The 19,119-nt window shown below is 60.1% G+C and overlaps 1 protein-coding gene across 6 annotated transcripts; it reads left to right on the forward strand.

Moving 5' to 3' along the window:
• Window positions 1-669: 669 nt before the first annotated feature.
• On the forward strand, window positions 670-18,870 carry LOC307116683 (patr class I histocompatibility antigen, B-2 alpha chain-like; the record flags this gene model as incomplete). 6 transcript variants are annotated; one of them, XM_079800852.1, is made up of 9 exons in its annotated part: window positions 686-801; window positions 918-1,202; window positions 1,429-1,704; window positions 2,298-2,573; window positions 2,695-2,799; window positions 3,224-3,256; window positions 3,388-3,433; window positions 3,579-3,617; window positions 18,451-18,870. In XM_079800852.1, the coding sequence occupies exons 1-8, from the start codon at window positions 729-731 to the stop codon at window positions 3,583-3,585; spliced, it is 1,101 nt and encodes a 366-aa protein (XP_079656978.1). In that variant the 5' UTR covers window positions 686-728. The 6 variants fall into 6 exon arrangements, with proteins under 6 accessions (XP_079656980.1, XP_079656978.1, XP_079656977.1 ...); XM_079800854.1 differs by lacking the exons at window positions 3,388-3,433; window positions 3,579-3,617 and adding an exon at window positions 18,222-18,269 and having other exon boundaries at window positions 670-801; window positions 18,415-18,804; XM_079800851.1 differs by lacking the exons at window positions 2,298-2,573; window positions 2,695-2,799; window positions 3,224-3,256; window positions 3,388-3,433; window positions 3,579-3,617 and adding exons at window positions 17,115-17,390; window positions 17,512-17,616; window positions 18,046-18,078; window positions 18,222-18,269 and having other exon boundaries at window positions 18,415-18,749.
• Window positions 18,871-19,119: the final 249 nt, after the last annotated feature.

Genomic DNA, 19,119 nt, shown 5'->3' on the forward strand with positions numbered 1-19,119 from the left:
TCTGAAAACGTTATTAAAAATACTGCTGCTGCACATTCATGCGAGGCTCTATATTTTTCATATACTTCAACCAAAATAATAGATGAAACGCAGAAGCAAATATGAAAACCCAGCGTCTCCCAGTGAGATGTGCAAGGATGTAAAATGAGAGCAGGTCACCTCCTCTCTCCTCCTTGTTTATTTAGGAAATAGGTATATTTCATAAGAACATTACTTCTGATAACATGTCATAGGTTATTAATATGATAAATTAATTCACAATTTTTTAAAGTGTTTGATTCCTTACATGGTAAATATTGATAGCTGTAATCCGCATAAACAAAATTACTCTTTGGTTCCTCACTAATTTATAACGAATAGAAATTCTGATGCCAAAATGAGAGTGATGAACAGCACGGCGCCGGGGCCAGGCCTCGGGGACCGTGTGACGGGCGCTCCGCGCAGGAGGGGGGTCAGGACCGAGTCCAGGGCCCGGGCCTGCGCTCCGGTCTCAGCGGGGGACAGAGTCTGGGGGGGCCGCTCCGTGGTGGGGACTCCCCAGCGCCCTGGTTTCACTTCTCTCCCAACCTGTGTCGGCGCCTCCTTCCTGGATACTCGTGACGCGGCCCCACTCCTCACTCCCATTGGCTGAGCGGTTTCCAGAGAAGCCAATCAGCGTCCCCGCGGCTCCCGGTTATAACTCCTCCGCGGAAGCGCCCGGACTCAGAGGGTCCCCCCCGACGCCGAGGATGCGGGTCATGCGGCCCCCCACCCTCCTCCTGCTGCTCTCGGGGGCGCTGGTCCTGACCCCCAGCCGGGCCGGTGAGTGCGGGGTCGGAGGGGGCGGCTGTGCGGGGAGGAGCGAGGGGACCCGGCGGGGGCGCGGGGCCGGGAAGGCGCGTGTCCAGCCCCGGCCCTGCCCCCCGTCCGCCCCCCAGGCCCCCACTCCCTGAGCTATTTCCACACAATCTGGTCCCGGCCCGGCCGCGGGGAGCCCCGCTTCCTCTCCGTCGGCTACGTGGACGACACGCAGTTTGTGCGGTTCGACAGCGACGCGGCGAGTGGGAGGGTGGAGCCGCGGGCGCCGTGGATGCAGCAGCGGTGGGTGGAGCGGGAGAGGCCGGGGTATTGGGACCGGGAGACGCTGAAGGCCAAGAGAGCCGCACAGAATTTCCGAGGGAACCTGCAGACCCTGCGCGGCTACTACAACCAGAGCGAGGACGGTGAGCCGCCGCCGGGCCCGTCACCACCCCCCTCCCCACGGACGGGCCGGGGTCGCCCCGAGGGTCCGGGTCCGAGCGTCACCCCGAGTCGGCGGGACCCGCCCGGCCCCCACCCGGGAGGAGCCCGCGGGGACTGTGACCCGATTTCACGCTCAGTTTTAGATTCAGGCCCCGCGGGGCGGGGCGGGGTGACCTCGGGGCGAGGCTGATCTCGGGTCGCGGTCAGGGTCTCACACTTACCAGGGGATGTTTGGCTGCGACGTGGGACCCGACGGGCGCCTCCTCCGCGGGTACTGGCAAAACGCCTACGACGGCACCGACTACATCGCCCTGAACGAGGACCTGACCTCCTGGACCGCGGCCGACAGGACAGCTCAGATCTCACAAGGCGAATGTGAGACGGCGGGTGCGGCAGAGCATTGGAGGATCTACCTGGAGGGGGAGTGCATTCACTGGCTCCGCCTTTACCTGGACAAAGGGAAGGAGACCCTGCAGCGCGCAGGTACCAGGGGCCCTGGGGCCGCCGCCTCTCCCCGGGGCTGGGGCTCCTACAAGGAGACAGGGCAGTGGGTCAGTGTCAGACACCTCTCCTTGGGGTCAGGGAGGGGTTCCCCTGGATGTCCAGGTCAGGTACAAGAGGGACTCCCTCTCCTCTCAGGGACAGGTAGGGGTGCAGGCTCTCTTGGGGTGCAGGGAGACCCCCTGAGATAACCCATCAGCGGTTCCCATGGGCCCTGCAGGGGCTCTGGGACCCATGGGGACCTCCTCTCTCAGGCCTTGTGCGCTGCCCCCCACCCCCTGTGTCTGAGGCCTGACCCCAGCTTTTCTGAGTCACGTGGCCTCCACCCAGGTCAGGACCACAAATCCCTTTTCTCCCCTCAGAGACCTGCCTCCTGCCCTGGGCTGTGTCTCTCTGATTCTAGAACTTTCTAAAGACTAGGAGGTCCTTCCAGGTGCCTCTGTCCAGGCTGGTGTGTGTGCTGTGTGCTCCCTCCCCCACCCAGGTGTCTGTCCACTCTCAGGATGGTCACATGGGCGCTGCTGGAGTGTCCCATGGCGGATGCAAAGTTCCTGCATTTTCTCCCCTCCCCTCAGACCCCCCAAAGGCACACGTGACCCACCACCCCGTCTCCAACCATGAGGTCACCCTGAGGTGCTGGGCGCGGGGCTTCTACCCTGCGGACATCAGCCTGACCTGGCAGCGTGACGGGGAGGACCAGACCCAGGACATGGAGCTGGTGGAGACCAGGCCTGCGGGGGACGGCACCTTCCAGAAGTGGGCGGCCGTGGGCGTGCCCCCTGGCGAGGAGCAGAGATACACGTGCCATGTGCAGCACGAGGGGCTGCCCGAGCCCCTGACCCTGAGATGGGGTGAGGAGGGCCGTGGGCACAGAGCCCCTTCTCAGGGCAGCGGGGGCCCTGGGGGACCTCAGTGGGGTCGGGGCTGAGGCCTGGGGTCAGGCCCTCACCCTCCCTTCCCTTCTCCTCCCAGAGCCGCCTCCTCACACCTTCATATTCATCATCCTGGGCATCGCTGGGGGCCTGGTTCTGCTGGGAGCTGTGGCTGGAGCTGTGATGTGGGGGAGGAGGCGCTCAGGTGGGCAGGGGTGGGGTCTGAGTGTCTGTCCCACTGGGGGTTCAAGCCCAGGTAGACGTGTGTCCCGCCTCATCCACGGGAAGCACCATCCCCACGCGTGTGATGGCCAGTGTGGGGCTCTGTGCTCACACTCACTTCTTAGTGAGGTCCGTGGGAAATGAGGGGCCAATTATCACCTGATGATGGTGGTGGGACCCCGTTCCCAGCAGCCCCAGGTCAGAGGGCAGGTCCCTGCTGAGCACAGACCTCCAGGAGGGCGGTGGGTCCAGTCCCCACACGTGCACTTCCCTCAGGTTTCCTGGTCCTGCCCTGGGTCTGTGCACACGGTTCTGGAAACATCTCTGGGCCCAGGACTAGGGCTTCCCTTAGGACCTCCTGGCCCTGCCTCCTCCCTGGTCTCTCACGGGATGTTTTCTTCCCGCAGGTGGAGAAGGAGGGAGCTACGCTCAGGCTGCCAGTGAGTATGGAGGGCTGACCCCTGAGACCCGGGACAGTGCAGATGGGAGCCATGGGGGACCCCTCCCCCCCATAGTTCCTCCTTAGTCTCCTGCCCTGGGCTCTGACCCCGTCCTGGTGTGTCCCCCACAGGCAGTGACAGCGCCCAGGGCTCTGATGTGTCTCTCTCGGCTTCTAAAGGGGAGACCTGCCGTGGGGAGGGGTGGGCAGAGGGAGGCCTGGGTGGTGGGGAGTCTGTGGGACACTGTGAGCATGAAGTGGGTTTGAGAATGTCACCAGTTCCAGCCACTGCCCTGGATCTGCTCATGATGATTGTCCTCCACAGCGTGAGGAGCTGCCCTGTGGGGACTGAGTGATGGAAGGTGTGTCCACGCTCCCACTTCCTGACTCAGGAACCTCTGATGGGGGGCTGGCCCCGCCCTGCTCCCCACACTTTCCTGTCAGCAGAGGCGGCTGGGCCCTCCCCCTCCCCTCCCTGCCTTTCCTCCCAGGTGCTCTGAGCTGCAACTTCCTGCTCCGTATTGAAATGAGACTGTGCATTGACCTGGTTCTTCAATTCTTCCCGTGCCTGGTGATGGTAATTAAAGGAGACCCTGTAATTAAATGTCTTCTGAGAGGAAATAAACGGAAGCTCCAAGAATTTTGCAGATTCCTGTGTATTCTGTGCTCTTTGCAGGCGGGGACGGGAGGGGCTGTGAGAATGGAGTGTGGTCGGGGCCTTTGCCTGGTCAGTGCTCAGTGCATCGTGGGCTTTGACGTGGTCACTCCTCGGCGGGGTCCCTCTCTGCTCCTCTGACCTTGTCCCTCAGGGAACCCTGTCCCACCAGGACCTGTGGTCACAGGGACTCCCATCCCCCAGCCTTGTCACGTGTCCTAATGCAGCGCCTCTCCAGGACCCTGGACAGCGAGCTTCCTGGGGCAGGTCAGCCTGGGCTCAGGCCTGGATGAGCCCAGCACCCATCCTCCGTTGCTTCTTTGATCTTGTGGACACTATGCCTGTTACTGTTTTCATGTGTGAGTTCTGGTTTCATTCTCTGGGTGTCCCCGTCTGACAGTATCAGGGTCCATGTTACCCGTCATTGTCCCGCAGGCCCAGGGTCCCTGCACACAGGACTCTGTGGTGTGGAGAGATGGGTGTTCAGGCTCCTCCTGCTCTTGCCTCCTTCTAGGGCCTGAACGTTCCAGCCCTCTGACCAGCTTGGTCTTTCTGGGGACCATCCCCCACCCTGACGCTCTCCAGGCCCCTCAGCCAAGAGCCATCTCATCAGCGTCCCAAAGACACCTGTCACTCAGGAGGTGCCCAGGGTTTAGGAGCTCAGTGCCAGGAGCCAGGGGCAAAGACCAGGCACTTTCTCTCATCCCACAGGTCTCTGCCACAGATCCATTAATAGCAAACGTGTCCACTAGTTAAGGATGCTGGCACCTTACTAGAGTCCCACCCACTCATGAACATGTGTCCAAACCATCGTCCTTTGAGGATGGTTACATGCCCATACACTTAGGAAAATTGCCCACCAGTTTTAGTCAGAGGAGAAACTGAAATTCAGCCACAATGTGATATTGCTGCCCACAGCCCCACATGGTGAAATGACAGAGTCAGACAAAACCAACTGTTCGCAGGAATGTGGACTCATCTCTCTCGTACACTCCTGGTGGGAGAGTGATTGTCTCAAACCCGGTGGGAAATGCTTTGGTCGTACTCCCTGCACCAAGAGACTGAGAGCGGGATGGGATGTCGGGGGGAGTCAGGCTGAGCGTCACCCACGGGAGGACAGGAGATCACAAATGGGACGAGGGAGAGAGTGAAAGGTCAGAAGGACCGAACGGAGAGATGCCTGTCAGAAAATGTGTGCAGAAAAGAGAGCCCTTACCCCTGTTGGTGAGAACGGACTTGTGCTCCAGAAAGAGATGTTCAGCCCTTACGTACCTCAAACCGCCCAACTTCAGTGATGGCTCCCGTTCCCCGGTTGGGCACTCCTACCGTGTCCCCCAATCTTCCCCAATGGGGGGCCACACATGTGCTGTCACAGCCGGGAACGTCCTGTGTGCAGGGACCCCAAGATGCCAGCTGTCCCCCTTCCCCTTTTGAAAGAAGTAATAAAAGGAGGGGATTTAATGAGGTCACAGGGATCTCACATATCCTGGAATTTAGGGGAAGTCGCTCTGCCCCATGGGACACCTGGACCTGCGTGAGCAGAGCCGGGGAAGATAGGAACCAACTCCACTGGAGGCGTGAGGAAACGGGATGAGGCGGTCGATGTGGAAACACAAAGGTGGGAATGGGACTGAGTCTCTTCTGAGGGGACGCTGAGGGGAACCTGTCGGCAGCTCCACCTGGACAGGAGTGAGGGACCCGGGTCTCCAATCAGTAACTCCAACGGCCCCTGATAGAAAGGAACTTGTTCCCGGTGCATTGTGACCTTTTATTACTTCACAGAGTGCTTTTACTGCTCCTGTGGACAGTGTAGGAGCTTATAGAGAAAGTGGTTGACTCTTCAAGTCCCCAGTAAACATGGACAAGAAACCTGTGCTGCGTCAGCACAGCCAAGGGTTCGGGAGCCTGAGGATGGGCCGGCGAAGGATGAAGAAAAGACAAAGAGAATAAGCTGGGTCTGCGTAGAGAGGAAACCTGAGAAGCTTCCAGAATCTGCCTGCGGAGCCTGTGGCAGCCGGGGCAGGAGAGGCTCTGAGCAGCTGGTGTGGTGGGGCCTGTGCCCGCTCGGTGCCCGTTGCATCATGGGTTTGACGTGGGCCCTCCTCGGCTGAGTCATGTTGTTGCTCTTCTGACACTCAGGAGAGCCCTGTCCCACCAGGACCTGTGGTCACAGGGCCTCACACCCCAGGCCGTCCCGTGCCCTACTGCAGCGCATCGCCAGGACCCTGGACAGTGCAGGCTTTGGGGGCCCTGAAGTCAGCCTGGGTCTGGCCTAGGTCCCGCCCTCAGCAACCACCTTCAGGTGTTTGTTGTTTGGTTGCTTTTGTGGATTTTATGCCAGTTGTTCTGTGTGTGAATGTTGGTCTCATTCTCCGGGTGCCCGTCGGACACAGGGCACATGTGCCCCATCAGTGTCCCGCAGGCCCAGGTCCCGCACACAGGGGCCCCGGGAGAAGAGATGGGTTTCAGGCTCCTGCTGCTCCTGCCTCCCTCCCGGGCCTCATGTTCTTCCCTGAACGTTGGAGGGAACCCGGTTCTGGAATTAGCACAGAGGAGGGTCCCCCATTCCTCCTCTGAGATCAGGTCCTGCTGGGACTGGGCTCTGCCCACTGCCCTCTCTCCAGCCTCCAGCGGGCCCCCGAGATGTGGGGAGGGGGGGCAGCTGCAGGTTTAGGGGAGCAGCGCTGTGGGCAGTGCAGGTGCAGTGACGTCCCCGGGGGCACCCTGAGCTGCAGCCGCCCCAGAACAGCTGAGCTGGGACCACAGCCATGAGGTCACTGTGTCCAGCACAGGGAGGGGCTCCCCTGCAGGAGCCGCGGCTGGTTGAGTGACAGGTGGGAGCGTGGGGCTGCCTCTGGGGCCTCACTGAGGGGGAATGGGAGACCCGCGGTCCAGTGGGCAGGGGTGTGGGGCACAGGGTGTGTAAGAGGCAGGGAACGGGGAGGGGGAGGGGGAGAGAGGGGAGGGCTCTGGGGACAGCACGGGAAGGGGACCAGGTGTGGCTGTGGGACAGGGCAGGGGCTGTGTGATGGGTGGTCGGTGTGGGGCTCGCTGGGCGGTGACCTTGAGGAGAGGTTGGAAGGTCATGACCCAGGAGGCCCTCTGGAGGCAGGTCTGGCCAGGCGGGAACCTGCAGTGCACATGCCCTGGAGCAGGAGGGTCTGGTCTCTGGGAAGAGCCAGGAGGCGGGTGTGGGCGGAGCAGAGAGAGATGGAGCTGAGACAGAGCCTGGGGACCACATGGGTGGAGGGGGAAGGGCGGGGCTGTGCTGAGGGAGGTGGGGTCCCAGGACAGTTTGGAGCAGGGGAGGGACATGGGGTGACGCCCCCTTGAACGGGTCTCTGTGGCTGCTGTGCTGAGGGCAGACCTGGGGGCGAGGGAGGCAGTGGGGGAGCGGGAGGGTCTGCGGGGTGCAGGCGGGAGATCCCTCCGCGGGGTGAGCATGGGAATAGTGGGCCGGGTGGGATTCTGGAACCTTCTGAGGAGGACTTACAGCACTCCTCATGGTCCATCCGGGGTCTGGGAAAGAGCGGGCACCGTCACCAGAAATGCCATTGGACGGAAGGAGGAGGAGAGGGCTGCCCTCAGGGGAGATGGGGGCTCAGGGACCAGCATCTGGGGGGGGGGCATCACAGAGGGTGGTTGTAGGAGATGTTGGGGAGCTGTCTGCTGGGAACAAGGGGCCGGGGGACTGGCGGGTGGACATGAGCTGGAGGACAGAGGGTGTCGCGGGAGAAACAGACTTGGGCGGCGACGCTCAGAAAGGCCATCTGGGGCCTTAAACAGGGACGCGGCCCCAGGGAGCGAGGCTGCAGGAGACAAGGGGGAGGGACCCACAAGGACCCCGTGCTGAGCGCCCCATCCCACCCGCACCCACGCCCCCTCTGCAGTCCTGTCCCCGCATCCCGAGGTGAGTGGGCCCCGAGGCCCCGCTTTCCGGGGCTCAGGAGGCCCTGGTCACTCGCTTAGACTCCGGGTCCGGGCTGAGGGGGGCGTCTGGGTCCCCAGCGAAGCTGGTGCCAAGCCCATGGGTTTGGGGAGCAGCAGGAACCCGCTCAGGATGCCCCGAGGCCGCGGGCGCCTCCCCTGCGGGGCTGGCTGCAGGGAGACCCTCGTCTGGGCCCAGTTCCCTGAGGCGGGGCCTGGGCGGCGCTGGGGGTGTGAGGGGCCGACAAGGGTGCTGGCGCTCAGCCAGACGGGGAGCCGCTGAGGTCAGCGACAGCTCCCGCGGGGAAGGGCCTCCCTCCCACAGTGAAGGGTTTGTGTGTTTTCCTCAGAAAGGAAAGGGGGGCCGTGCGGTCAGTGATGGGCGTGAGGCTGGCAGTGGCCTGTCCTTGTCTCTGCCCGGGGGTGGCTTCAGAGGGGGGACTCGGAGAGTGGGTCCGGGTCAGCGTGTCTCTAACCTGCTCCCAGGAAGCCCGAGCCCCTGACCCTGAGATGGGGTGAGGAGGGCCGTGGGCACAGAACCCCTTCTCAGGGCAGCAGGGGCCCTGGGGGACCTCAGTGGGGTCGGGGCTGAGGCCTGGGGTCAGGGCCCTCACCCTCCCTTCTCTTCTCCTCCCAGAGCCGCCTTCTCACACCTTCATCTTCATCATCCTGGGCATCGCTGGGGGCCTGGTTCTGCTGGGAGCTGTGCCTGGAGCTGTGATGTGGGGGAGGAGGCGCTCAGGAGGGCAGGGGTGGGGTCTGAGTGTGCACTCTAGGCAGTGACAGCGCCCAGGGCTCTGATGTGTCTCTCTGGGCTTCTAAAGGGGAGACCTGCCGTGGGGAGGGGTGGGCAGAGGGAGGCCTGGGTGCGGGGGGGGGGGGGGGGAGGAGTCTGTGGGACACTGTGAGCATGAAGTGGGTTTGAGAATGTCACCAGTTCCAGCCACTGCCCTGGATCTGCTCATGATGATTGTCCTCCACAGCGTGAGGAGCTGCCCTGTGGGACTGAGTGATGGAAGGTGTGTCCACACTCCCACTTCCTGACTCAGGAACCTCTGATGGGGGGGCTGGCCCAGCCCTGCTCCCCACACTTTCTGGTCCAGCAGAGGGGGGCTGGACCCTCACTATCGCTGACTTTACTTCCTCATGCTCTGAGCTGCAAGCTGTTCCTTCCGCATTAAAATGTGGTTCTGGAGGTGACTTTGTTCATTTTTGCCATGAAGGGTTGGTGGGAAAATTAAAGGAGAAGACTCTAAATTTTGAGGGGATATACATATAAACACCAAGAACTTTCCAGAGCTCATGTGTTTGCTGTGCTGAGCTGTCCCAGGTGTGGACAGGAGAGGTGATGTGGACAGATCATGGTCGTGGCCTGTGCCCAGGGGGTGCTCAGTGCATCATGTGCTTTGACGTGGTCACTCCTTGGCTGGGTCACCTCTCTGCTCCTCTGACCTTGTCCCTCAGTGGAACCCTGTCCCACCAGGACCTGTGGTCACAGGGACTCCCATCCCCCAGGCCTTGTCCCGTGTCCTAATGCAGCGCATCTCCCGGACCCTGGACAGCGAGCCTTCCTGGGGCAGGTCAGCCTGGGCTCAGGCCTGTGTCCCGTTCTCCATCCTCCCCTCCTGGGTGTTCATTTCTTTGCTCTTATGGACACTATGCCTGTTACTGTGTTTGTGTAGGAGTTTTGGTCTCATTCTCTGGGTGTCCCCGTCTGACAGTATCAGGGTCCATGTTACCCGTCAGTGCCCCGCAGGCCCAGGGTCCCTGCCCATAGGACTCTGTGGTGAGGAGAGATGGGTGTTCAGGTTCCTCCTGCTCTTGCCTCCTTCTATGGCCTAAACGTTCCAACCCTCTGATCAGCTTGGTCTTTCTGGGGACCGGCCCCCACCCTGATGCTCTCCAGGCCCCTCAGCCAAGAGCCATCTCATCAGCGTCCCAAAGACACTTGTCACTCAGGAGGTGCCCAGGATTTAGGAGCTCCGTGTCAGGAGCCAGGGGCAAAGACCAGACACTTCCTTTCATCCCACAGGTCTCTGCCCACAGATCCATTAATAGCCAAAGTGCCCCAGTAGTTAAGGATGCTGGCACCTTACTAGAGTCCCACTCAGTCATGAACAAGAGTCCAGTCCATCCTGTTGAGGATGGTTACATGCCCATACACTTAGGAAAATTGCCCAACAGTTTTAGTCAGAGGGGAAACTCAAGTTCAGCCACAATGTGATGTTGGTGCCCATCTCCCAGGAGAGCAAAAATGAAAGACTGAGACGAAGTCAATTGTTAGCAAGGATTTGGACTCATTGTATTTCTCATATATTCCTGGTGGGAGAGGAAGTCGTTTCAAATAACGTACTTTGAAAATGCGTTGGCAGCACTCAATACATCTAGCATTTGGCAGTACTCACCACACCCAATGCCCCAGCAATTCCACTCCTGGTTATATCCCCAATAGACACACATACATATGTGTGCAAAACATATGAAGAATTTGTTCATTGCTGCACAATTTGCAAAATCTACGTATAAGACAAATGCGCATGAGCAGTAGAGGAGGAAGGTGGTGTGTTCATAGGACAGAACCCTGCAGCCCTGAGAGTGGACACGTTAGAACCACAAGAGCCACTGGGACGAGGGGGGACAGGATGTGGAGAGAGAGCAGGTGCAGAGAGGTGGCCACTGTTACATTCCCTTCTCCCAAAAGCTGATGAAACTCATCTGTGGGGTAGAAATCTAGGGAGGAGTGAGTCGGGATGGGGCCAGTGTGTGACCAAATAACAGTGAAGAGGCTCTGCTGAGGACTGGAATGTTCTGTGAGTGTTGTTGATCGCACCCTCACCCTGTGCAAATCCACTGTATACATGGGATTTGTCCACGTCTCTCTGCGCATGTGATCCTTCATCTTTTCATCTATTATTAAAATTTTATCTTTGTAATTTCACCCAATTTCCTATTTGTTCTTGTTCTTAATTTTAGATTTGGAGGGTATCTCTCTGTCTGTCCTAATTATTACTTTCCCTGAATCCTGTCTGTATGTCAAGAATAATTCTTTCCAGGGTAAAACCTCAAAAAAAGAAGCAGAAGTGGAGGAAGGGAAGAGGAGGAAGAAGAAGAACAAGAAGAAAGGGGAAGAGAGTGCGGAGGGGTAGGAGAGCTAGTGGTTATACAGTGAGTCACCAAAGCGCAGGACTCTGGGTGGCTAAGGCAGCACATCATGGTCTCCTGTGGGGCCGTGTGGACATTAGGGATCCCAGGACTCTGAGCAGCGTTAGCACAGCTCACAGGGTTCAGGCTCCAGGCTGAACAGCCCTGGGCCCCGTAGGAAGGACCATGATGTTCCCATCAGGGAGGGACCAGCTTCCTGACCCAGGAGAGAGGCTCAGCCTGGGACCATCCTGGTGTCAGCCTGATGTTGGGAGCAGGGGAGCCCCGAGGACAGTGCCCACATGGGAATGGTGTGTGACTGTAAAATGAATGGAGGGGGGAATGGGGTGTGACTGTACAATGAATGGAGGGGGGAATGGGGTGTGATTGTACAATGAATGGAGAGGGGAATGGGGTGTGACTGTACAATGAATGGAGGGGGGAATGGGGTGTGACTGTACAATGAATGGAGGGGGGAATGGGGTGTGACTGTACGATGAATGGAGGGGGGAATGGGGTGTGACTGTATAATGAATGGAGGGGGGAATGGGGTGTGTCTGTACAATGAATGGAGGGGGAATGGGGTGTGACTGTACAATGAATGGAGGGGGAATGGGGTGTGATTGTACAATTAATGGAGGGGGGAATGGGGTGTGATTGTACAATGAATGGAGGGGGGAATGGGGTGTGACTGTACAATGAATGGAGGGGGGAATGGGGTGTGATTGTACAATGAATGGAGGGGGGAATGGGGTGTGATTGTACAATGAGTGGAGGGGGGAATGGGGTGTGACTGTACAATGAATGGAGGGGGGAATGGGGTGTGACTGTACAATGAATGGAGGGGGAATGGGGTGTGACTGTACAATGAATGGAGGGGGGAATGGGGTGTGACTGTACAATGAATGGAGGGGAGAATGGGGTGTGACTGTACAATGAATGGAGGGGGGAATGGGGTGTGATTGTACAATGAGTGGAGGGGGGAATGGGGTGTGACTGTACAATGAGTGGAGGGGGGAATGGGGTGTGACTGTACAATGAATGGAGGGGGGAATGGGGTGTGATTGTACAATGAATGGAGGGGGGAATGGGGTGTGATTGTACAATGAATGGAGGGGGGAATGGGGTGTGATTGTACAATGAATGGAGGGGGGAATGGGGTGTGATTGTACAATGAATGGAGGGGGAATGGGGTGTGACTGTACAATGAATGGAGGGGGGAATGGGGTGTGACTGTACAATGAATGGAGGGGGGAATGGGGTGTGACTGTACAATGAATGGAGGGGGGAATGGGGTGTGACTGTACAATGAATGGAGGGGGGAATGGGGTGTGACTGTACAATGAATGGAGGGGGGAATGGGGTGTGACTGTACAATGAATGGAGGGGGAATGGGGTGTGACTGTACAATGAATGGAGGGGGAATGGGGTGTGACTGTACAATGAATGGAGGGGGAATGGGGTGTGACTGTACAATGAATGGAGGGGGGAATGGGGTGTGATTGTACAATGAATGGAGGGGGGAATGGGGTGTGATTGTACAATGAATGGAGGGGGGAATGGGGTGTGATTGTACAATGAATGGAGGGGGGAATGGGGTGTGACTGTACAATGAATGGAGGGGGGAATGGGGTGTGACTGTACAATGAATGGAGGGGGAATGGGGTGTGATTGTACAATGAATGGAGGGGGGAATGGGGTGTGACTGTACAATGAATGGAGGGGGGAATGGGGTGTGACTGTACAATGAATGGAGGGGGGAATGGGGTGTGACTGTACAATGAATGGAGGGGGGAATGGGGTGTGACTGTACAATGAATGGAGGGGGGAATGTGACGCAGCCGTGGGTTTCCGTTCACCCCGGAGAACAGCTGTGACTCGGAGCTCAGACCGTCCACAGGGAGCACAGGCCCCTGGTCCTGCCCCTCGTTCAGCGGCTGGTGAGGCCATGAGGACAGCCTTCAGGAGGGAAGGTCGATGGACCAGACGTGGGAGATGGTATCGCAGGCTTGGGGTTGGCCTCCTACAAACCGGGTGGGGGCGCAGGAATCCATGGGGTTGGCTCTCCACAAAATGGGATCCGTGTCAGAGCGCCCTCTGCTGGTCAGGACGGGGAGGCGTGGCCAGCTTACTCAGTGCCTCCCCTCAGGCCCACCTCAGGAGTGCTGGCAACTCCCCTTCCCCCGGGGTTCCCTCTCCATCTGACACATTAACGGCCAAATTAGCAATAATCGCCGCAGGGGCGGGTAGAGATGTGAGGGGATAAAGTCGCTCCTCTTTGGAGACGTCCCAGACTCTCCCCACAGACAGTGTCACCTGAGCCTCCGGTGACATGATAATGCTTCTCTGTGGGAGGAGAAGGTCCAGGAGCCCTGTCCCTGTAACTATGGACTCAGGGACCCGGCTCGTCCTCGATGACACATCCCTGCCCAGAGCTCAGGAGCAAAGACCAGCCCCGTGAGGTCTTCCTCGCGTCCAACCTCAGGGCAGAGACCAGGACAGGAGGGTGGTCCCAGGAGGGGACATGGACCTGGGGTGGGTCTCACATGGGGCAGGACAGGCGCTGCCCCACCTGTATCTGAGCTGCTTCTGCTCGCTCTGCTGGGCTGGGAGGGGATGGGGGGGAGGGTATGTGCTGGGGAGTGTCCCAGGGTGGGGTTCCCGCCAATGCTGGGCTTCCCGCACCTCTCTGTGTCCTAGAGTCCCCGACAATGAGGGACCCAGCACGGGGCTCCCTTTGGGATCTGAGCCAAGGGTGGGACGGCCAGGGCCACTGAGCGGCTCACCGTGTGCAGAGGGTCTGCTCCTCTTCTCAGACCTGACCGAGCCGGAGGCTGGGGTGTGAAGACCATTGTAAAACTGATGACATTGGTGTGTAGAATGTGGGTGATAACTTTAACATTCTGACATAGAATAAGGTTTCTTCACACACACAGACACACACACACAGACTCACAGACACATATTCACTCAGAATCCTAGTCTGTGGTGTAATAACATGATATAAAGACCACCTAACACTATATGTTTCATTGATTTGTAAGGAGAGCGGGAAGGAGAGGGAGAGAGAGATATAAACGTTGATGAGAAACATCGGCAGCCTCCATAACGCACCCCTCTGGGGACTGAGCTGCTACCCAGGCACGTGCTGGACTGGGGACGGAACTGGCCATTCCTTGGTACATGGGGGGATGCCCAACCACTGAGCCACGCTGGCCGGTGATATCAGGACCTTGTGTGTTTCCTCCTGAAATCCTGCCTTGGGCTGCATTGTCTCCGTCTCCCTGGGAGGTGGGGCTCTTTCCTCTCTGTGCGCTCTCTGTGGTGTGAGTGAGAGTTGCTCTGTGCACGTGAGGCAGCAAAGGGAGAGAGAAATTGCTGGAGAGATCATCTCTATTTGTCCAATGGTTTGACGGGCCTAACATGCCGGCTCTGTCCTTCCCATCTGACATTTTAATGTTTTATCCTCTCATCCCAGGTCGCCACAGACAATCCAACATGGAACCCAGTCCCATCTCCCGTCACCGTGGCTTCTGCTCCTCCTATGAACTCTGTGTGAGAGCTCCCATGTCCCAGCCGTGTGAGCACAGTGAGCAGGGAGAGCACACGGTGGCACACCCCCTTCACCTCTGTTCTGCACTAACGTCCCCGTTCCTCTCTCCCAGGAGGAAGCAGAGGCGCAGGGTGGGAAGCAGCATCCCCAGGGGCACTGAGCTCACTCCTGAGGGACCTCGACACCAGGTGGGAGCGGTGGGGTCCAGAGGCCGGAGCTCCCACCCCCTGCCCTGGGACCTCCCCACGGTCCTGTCACCATCCCGTGTCACAGATGAGGGAACGGGGTCCTGAGAACTCAATGCGGGGGTTCCCGGTGTCCTGAGGCAGCGAGTGGGGAGGTGAGAAGAGGAGCGGATCTGGAGGTGCAGGAGCTGAGGGGTATGGGGCTCACTGGCCCCTCCCGTGCGGCCTGCACAGCAGTTTCATAAGCTGCACCCACTGCTCCTGAAGGGAAAGGGCTTTGGTGACTCCGGGATTTTCAAAAACTGGAGTCTCCCTGCTTGTCCTCGGTGATGGCGTCAGGGGTCTCTAGGGGCATGAAGACAGGGCCTCTGATTGACATCACTCCCTGAGCCCGCCCGTGGCCCCTGTGGGCTGTGCCTGAGGGCCCCTTGCTGTTCACTCACAGAAGCTGCCACAGCTTTGATGGCCGCCTCCCTGTTCTGGGGGAACTGGAGCTCAGAGCCCCAGCTGATGCTCCTTTAGGGGGAAGTGGGCGGAGAGCTCCCCCTGCAGGAGGAGGGCAGCCCAGGCCCAGGCCGGGCGCTCAGGTCTCAGCCCAGGGAGGAGTCTGGAGCAGAGCTGCTTAGGGTTGGGCCTCCCCTTCTCCCTGGGGTTCCCCCTCCATCTCACATCCCTGCTGAGTCCTCCTTCCCGGATACGCCTGACGCAGCCTCACTGCTCACTCCCACTGGCTGTCTGCTTCCAGGTTAGACCATCTCCAGGAGCCCCTGGGATCAGACGGTCCCGGGACACCGAGGATGGGGATCCTGAGGCCCCCCACCCTCCTGCTGCTGCTCTCGGGGGCGCTGGTCCTGACCCCCAGCCGGGCCCATGAGTGCGGGGTCGGAGGGGGCGGCTATGCGGGGAGGAGCGAGGGGACCCGGCGGGGGCGCGGGGCCCGGGAAGGCCAGAGTCCAGCCCCGGCCCTGCCCCCCGTCCGCCCCCCAGGCCCCCACTCCCTGAGGTATTTACTTACCGCCTTTTCCCGGCCCGGCCGCGGGGAGCCCCGCTTCCTCGCCGTCGGCTACGTGGACGACACGCAGTTCGTGCGGTTCGACAGCGACGCGGCGAGTCCGAGGGAGGAGCCGCGGGCGCCTTGGATGCAGCAGCCGTGGGTGGAGCAGGAGGACCCGGGGTATTGGGACCGGGAGACGCAGATCAGCAAGTGCCACGCACAGCTTTTCCGAGTGAGCCTGCAGACCCTGCGCGGCTACTACAACCAGAGCGAGGACGGTGAGCCGCGCGCCAGGCCCGTCACGACCTCCCTCCCCACGGACGGGCCGGGGTCGCCCCGAGGGTCCGGGTCCGAGCCTCACGCTGAGTCGGTGGGTCCCGCCCGGCCCCCACCCGGGAGGAGCCCTGGGGACTTTGACCCGATTTTTGATTTCAGTTTAGATTCATCCTCGGTGGAGGGGGGGCGATGGCGGGCGTGTGGGGCGGGCTGACCTAGGGGTTGGGCTGACCTCGGGGCGGGGCTGACCTCGAGGCGGGGTCAGGGTCTCACACCTACCAGTGGATGAGTGGCTGTGACGTGGGACCCGACGGGCGCCTCCTCCGCGGGTACAGTCAATACGCCTATGACGGCACCGACTACATCGCCCTGAATGAGGACCTGACCTCCTGGACCGCGGCCGACTCGACGGCTCAGATCACAAAGCGCAAGTGGGAGGCGAACCATTGGGCTGAGCAGATGAGGAGCTACCTGGAGGGCCTGTGTGTGAAGTGGCTCCTCATTCACCTGGAAAAAGGGAAGGAGACCCTGCTGCGCGCAGGTACCAGGGGCCCTGGGGCCGCCCCCTCTCCCCGGGGCTGGGGCTCCTACAAGGAGACAGGACAGCGGGTCAGTGTCAGACACCCCTCCTTGGGGTCAGGGAGGGGGTCCTCTGAATGTTCAGATCAGGTTCGAGTAGGACTCCCCCTCCTCTCAGGGACAGTTAGGGGTGCAGGCTCTCCTGGGGTGCAGGGAGCCCCTGAAATAACCCATCAGCGGTTCCCATGGGCCCTGCAGGGGCTCTGGGACCCACGGGACCTTCTCTCTCAGGCCTTGTGCCTGCCCCACACCCCCTGTGTCTGAGTCCTGACGCCAGCTTTTCTGAGTCACCTGGCCTCCACCCAGGTCAGGACCACAAACCCCTTTTCTCCCTCAGAGACCTGCCTCCTGCCCTGGGCTGTGTCTCTCTGATTCTAGAATTTTCTAAAGACTAGGAGGGCCTTCCAGGTGCCTCTGTCCAGGCTGGTGTGTGGGCTGTGTGCTCCCTCCCCCACCCAGGGTCTGTCCACTCTCAGGATGGTCACATGGGCGCTGCTGGAGTGTCCCATGGCGGATGCAAAGTTCCTGCATTTTGTCCCCTCCCCTTAGACCCTCCAAAGGCACACGTGACCCACCACCCCGTCTCTGCCCGTGAGGTCACCCTGAGGTGCTGGGCGCTGGGCTTCTACCCTGCGCACATCAGCCTGACCTGGCAGCGTGACAGGGAGGACCAGACCCAGGACATGGAGCTGGTGGAGACCAGGCCTGCGGGGGACGGCACCTTCCAGAAGTGGGCGGCCGTGGGGGTGCCCCCTGGCGAGGAGCAGAGATACACGTGCCATGTGCAGCACGAGGGGCTGCCCGAGCCCCTGACCCTGAGATGGGGTGAGGAGGGCCGTGGGCACAGAGCCTCTTCTCAGGGCAGCGGGGGCCCTGGGGACCTCAGTGGGGTCGGGGCTGAGGCCTGGGGTCAGGGCCCTCACCCTCCCTTCCCTTCTCCTCCCAGAGCCGCCTCCTCACACCTTCATCTCCATCATCCTGGGCATCGCTGGGGGCCTGGTTCTGCTGGGAGCTGTGGCTGGAGCTGTGATGTGGGGGAGGAGGCGCTCAGGTGGGCAGGGGTGGGGTCTGAGTGTCTGTCCCACTGGGGGTTCAAGCCCAGGTAGACATGTGTCCCGCCTCATTCACGGGAAGCACCATCCCCACGCGTGTGATGGCCCCTGTGGGGCTCTGTGCTCACACTTACTCTGTAGTGAGGCCCGTGGGAAATGAGGGACCCACTTATCCCCTGATGATGCTGGTCGTGGGGACCCCGTTCCCTGCAGCCCCAGGTCAGAGGGCAGGTCCCTGCTGAACACAGACCTCCAGGAGGGCGGTGGGTCCAGTCCCCACACGTGCACTTCCCTCAGGCTTCCTGGTCCTGCCCTGGGTCTGTACACACGGTTCTGGAAACTTCTCTGGGCCCAGGACGAGGGCTTCCTTTAGGACCTCCTGGCCCTGCCTCCTCCCTGGTCTCTCACGGAATGTTTTCTTCCCGCAGGTGGAAAAGGAGGGAGCTACGATCAGGCTGCCAGTGAGTATGGAGGGATGGCCCCTGAGACCCTGGGACAGTGCAGACTGGAGCCATGGGGGACCCCCCCCCCCCGCATAGTTCCTCCTTAGTCTCCTGCCCTGGGGTCTGACCCCGTCCTGGTGTGTCTCCCCCCCCCCCCCCAGGCAGTGACAGCACCCATGGCTCTGATGTGTCTCTCTCGGCTTCTAAAGGTGAGACCTGCCATGGGGAGGGGTGGGCAGAGGGAGGCCTGGGTGGGGGGGAGTCTGTGGGACACTGTGAGCATGAAGTGGGTTTGAGAATGTCACCAGTTCCAGCCACTGCCCTGGATCTGCTCATGATGATTGTCCTCCACAGCGTGAGGAGCTGCCTTGTGGGACTGAGTGATGGAAGATGTGTCCACGCTCCCACTTCCTGACTCAGGAACCTCTGATGGGGGCGGCCCCGCCCTGCTCCCCACACTTTCCTGTCAGCAGAGGCGGCTGGGCCTTCCTCCTCCCCTCCCCTCCCTGCCTTTACTCCTGGGGGCTATGTGTGACAACTTCCTGCTCCACATTGAAATGAGACTGTGCATTGACCTGGTTCTTCAATTCTTCCCGTGCCTGGTGAGGGTAATTAAAGGAGACCCTCTAATTAAATGTCTTCTGAGAGGAAATAAACGGAAGCACCAAGAATTTTGCAGATTCCTGTGTATTCTGTGCTCTTTGCAGGCCGGACAAGACGGGCTGTGAGGACGGAGCATGGTCGGGGCCTGTGCCTGGTCAGTGCTCAGTGCATCGTGGGCTTTGACGTGGTCATTCCTCGGCCGGGTCACCTCTCTGCTCCTCTGACCTGTCCCTCAGGGGAACCCTGTCCCTCCAGGACCTGTGGTCACAGGGACTCCCATCCCCCAGGCCTTGTCCCTTGTCCTAATGCAGCGCCTCTCCAGGACCCTGGACAGCGAGCTTCCTGGGGCAGGTCAGCCTGGGCTCAGGCCTGGGTCAGCCCTCCGCCCTCCCCTCCTGGGTGTTCATTTCTTTGCTCTTGTGGACACTATGCCTGTTACTGTTTTCATGTGTGAGT

This window comes from Cnephaeus nilssonii (assembly GCF_951640355.1).
Source record: "Cnephaeus nilssonii genome assembly, chromosome: 20".
Lineage (NCBI taxonomy): Eukaryota > Metazoa > Chordata > Mammalia > Chiroptera > Vespertilionidae > Cnephaeus > Cnephaeus nilssonii.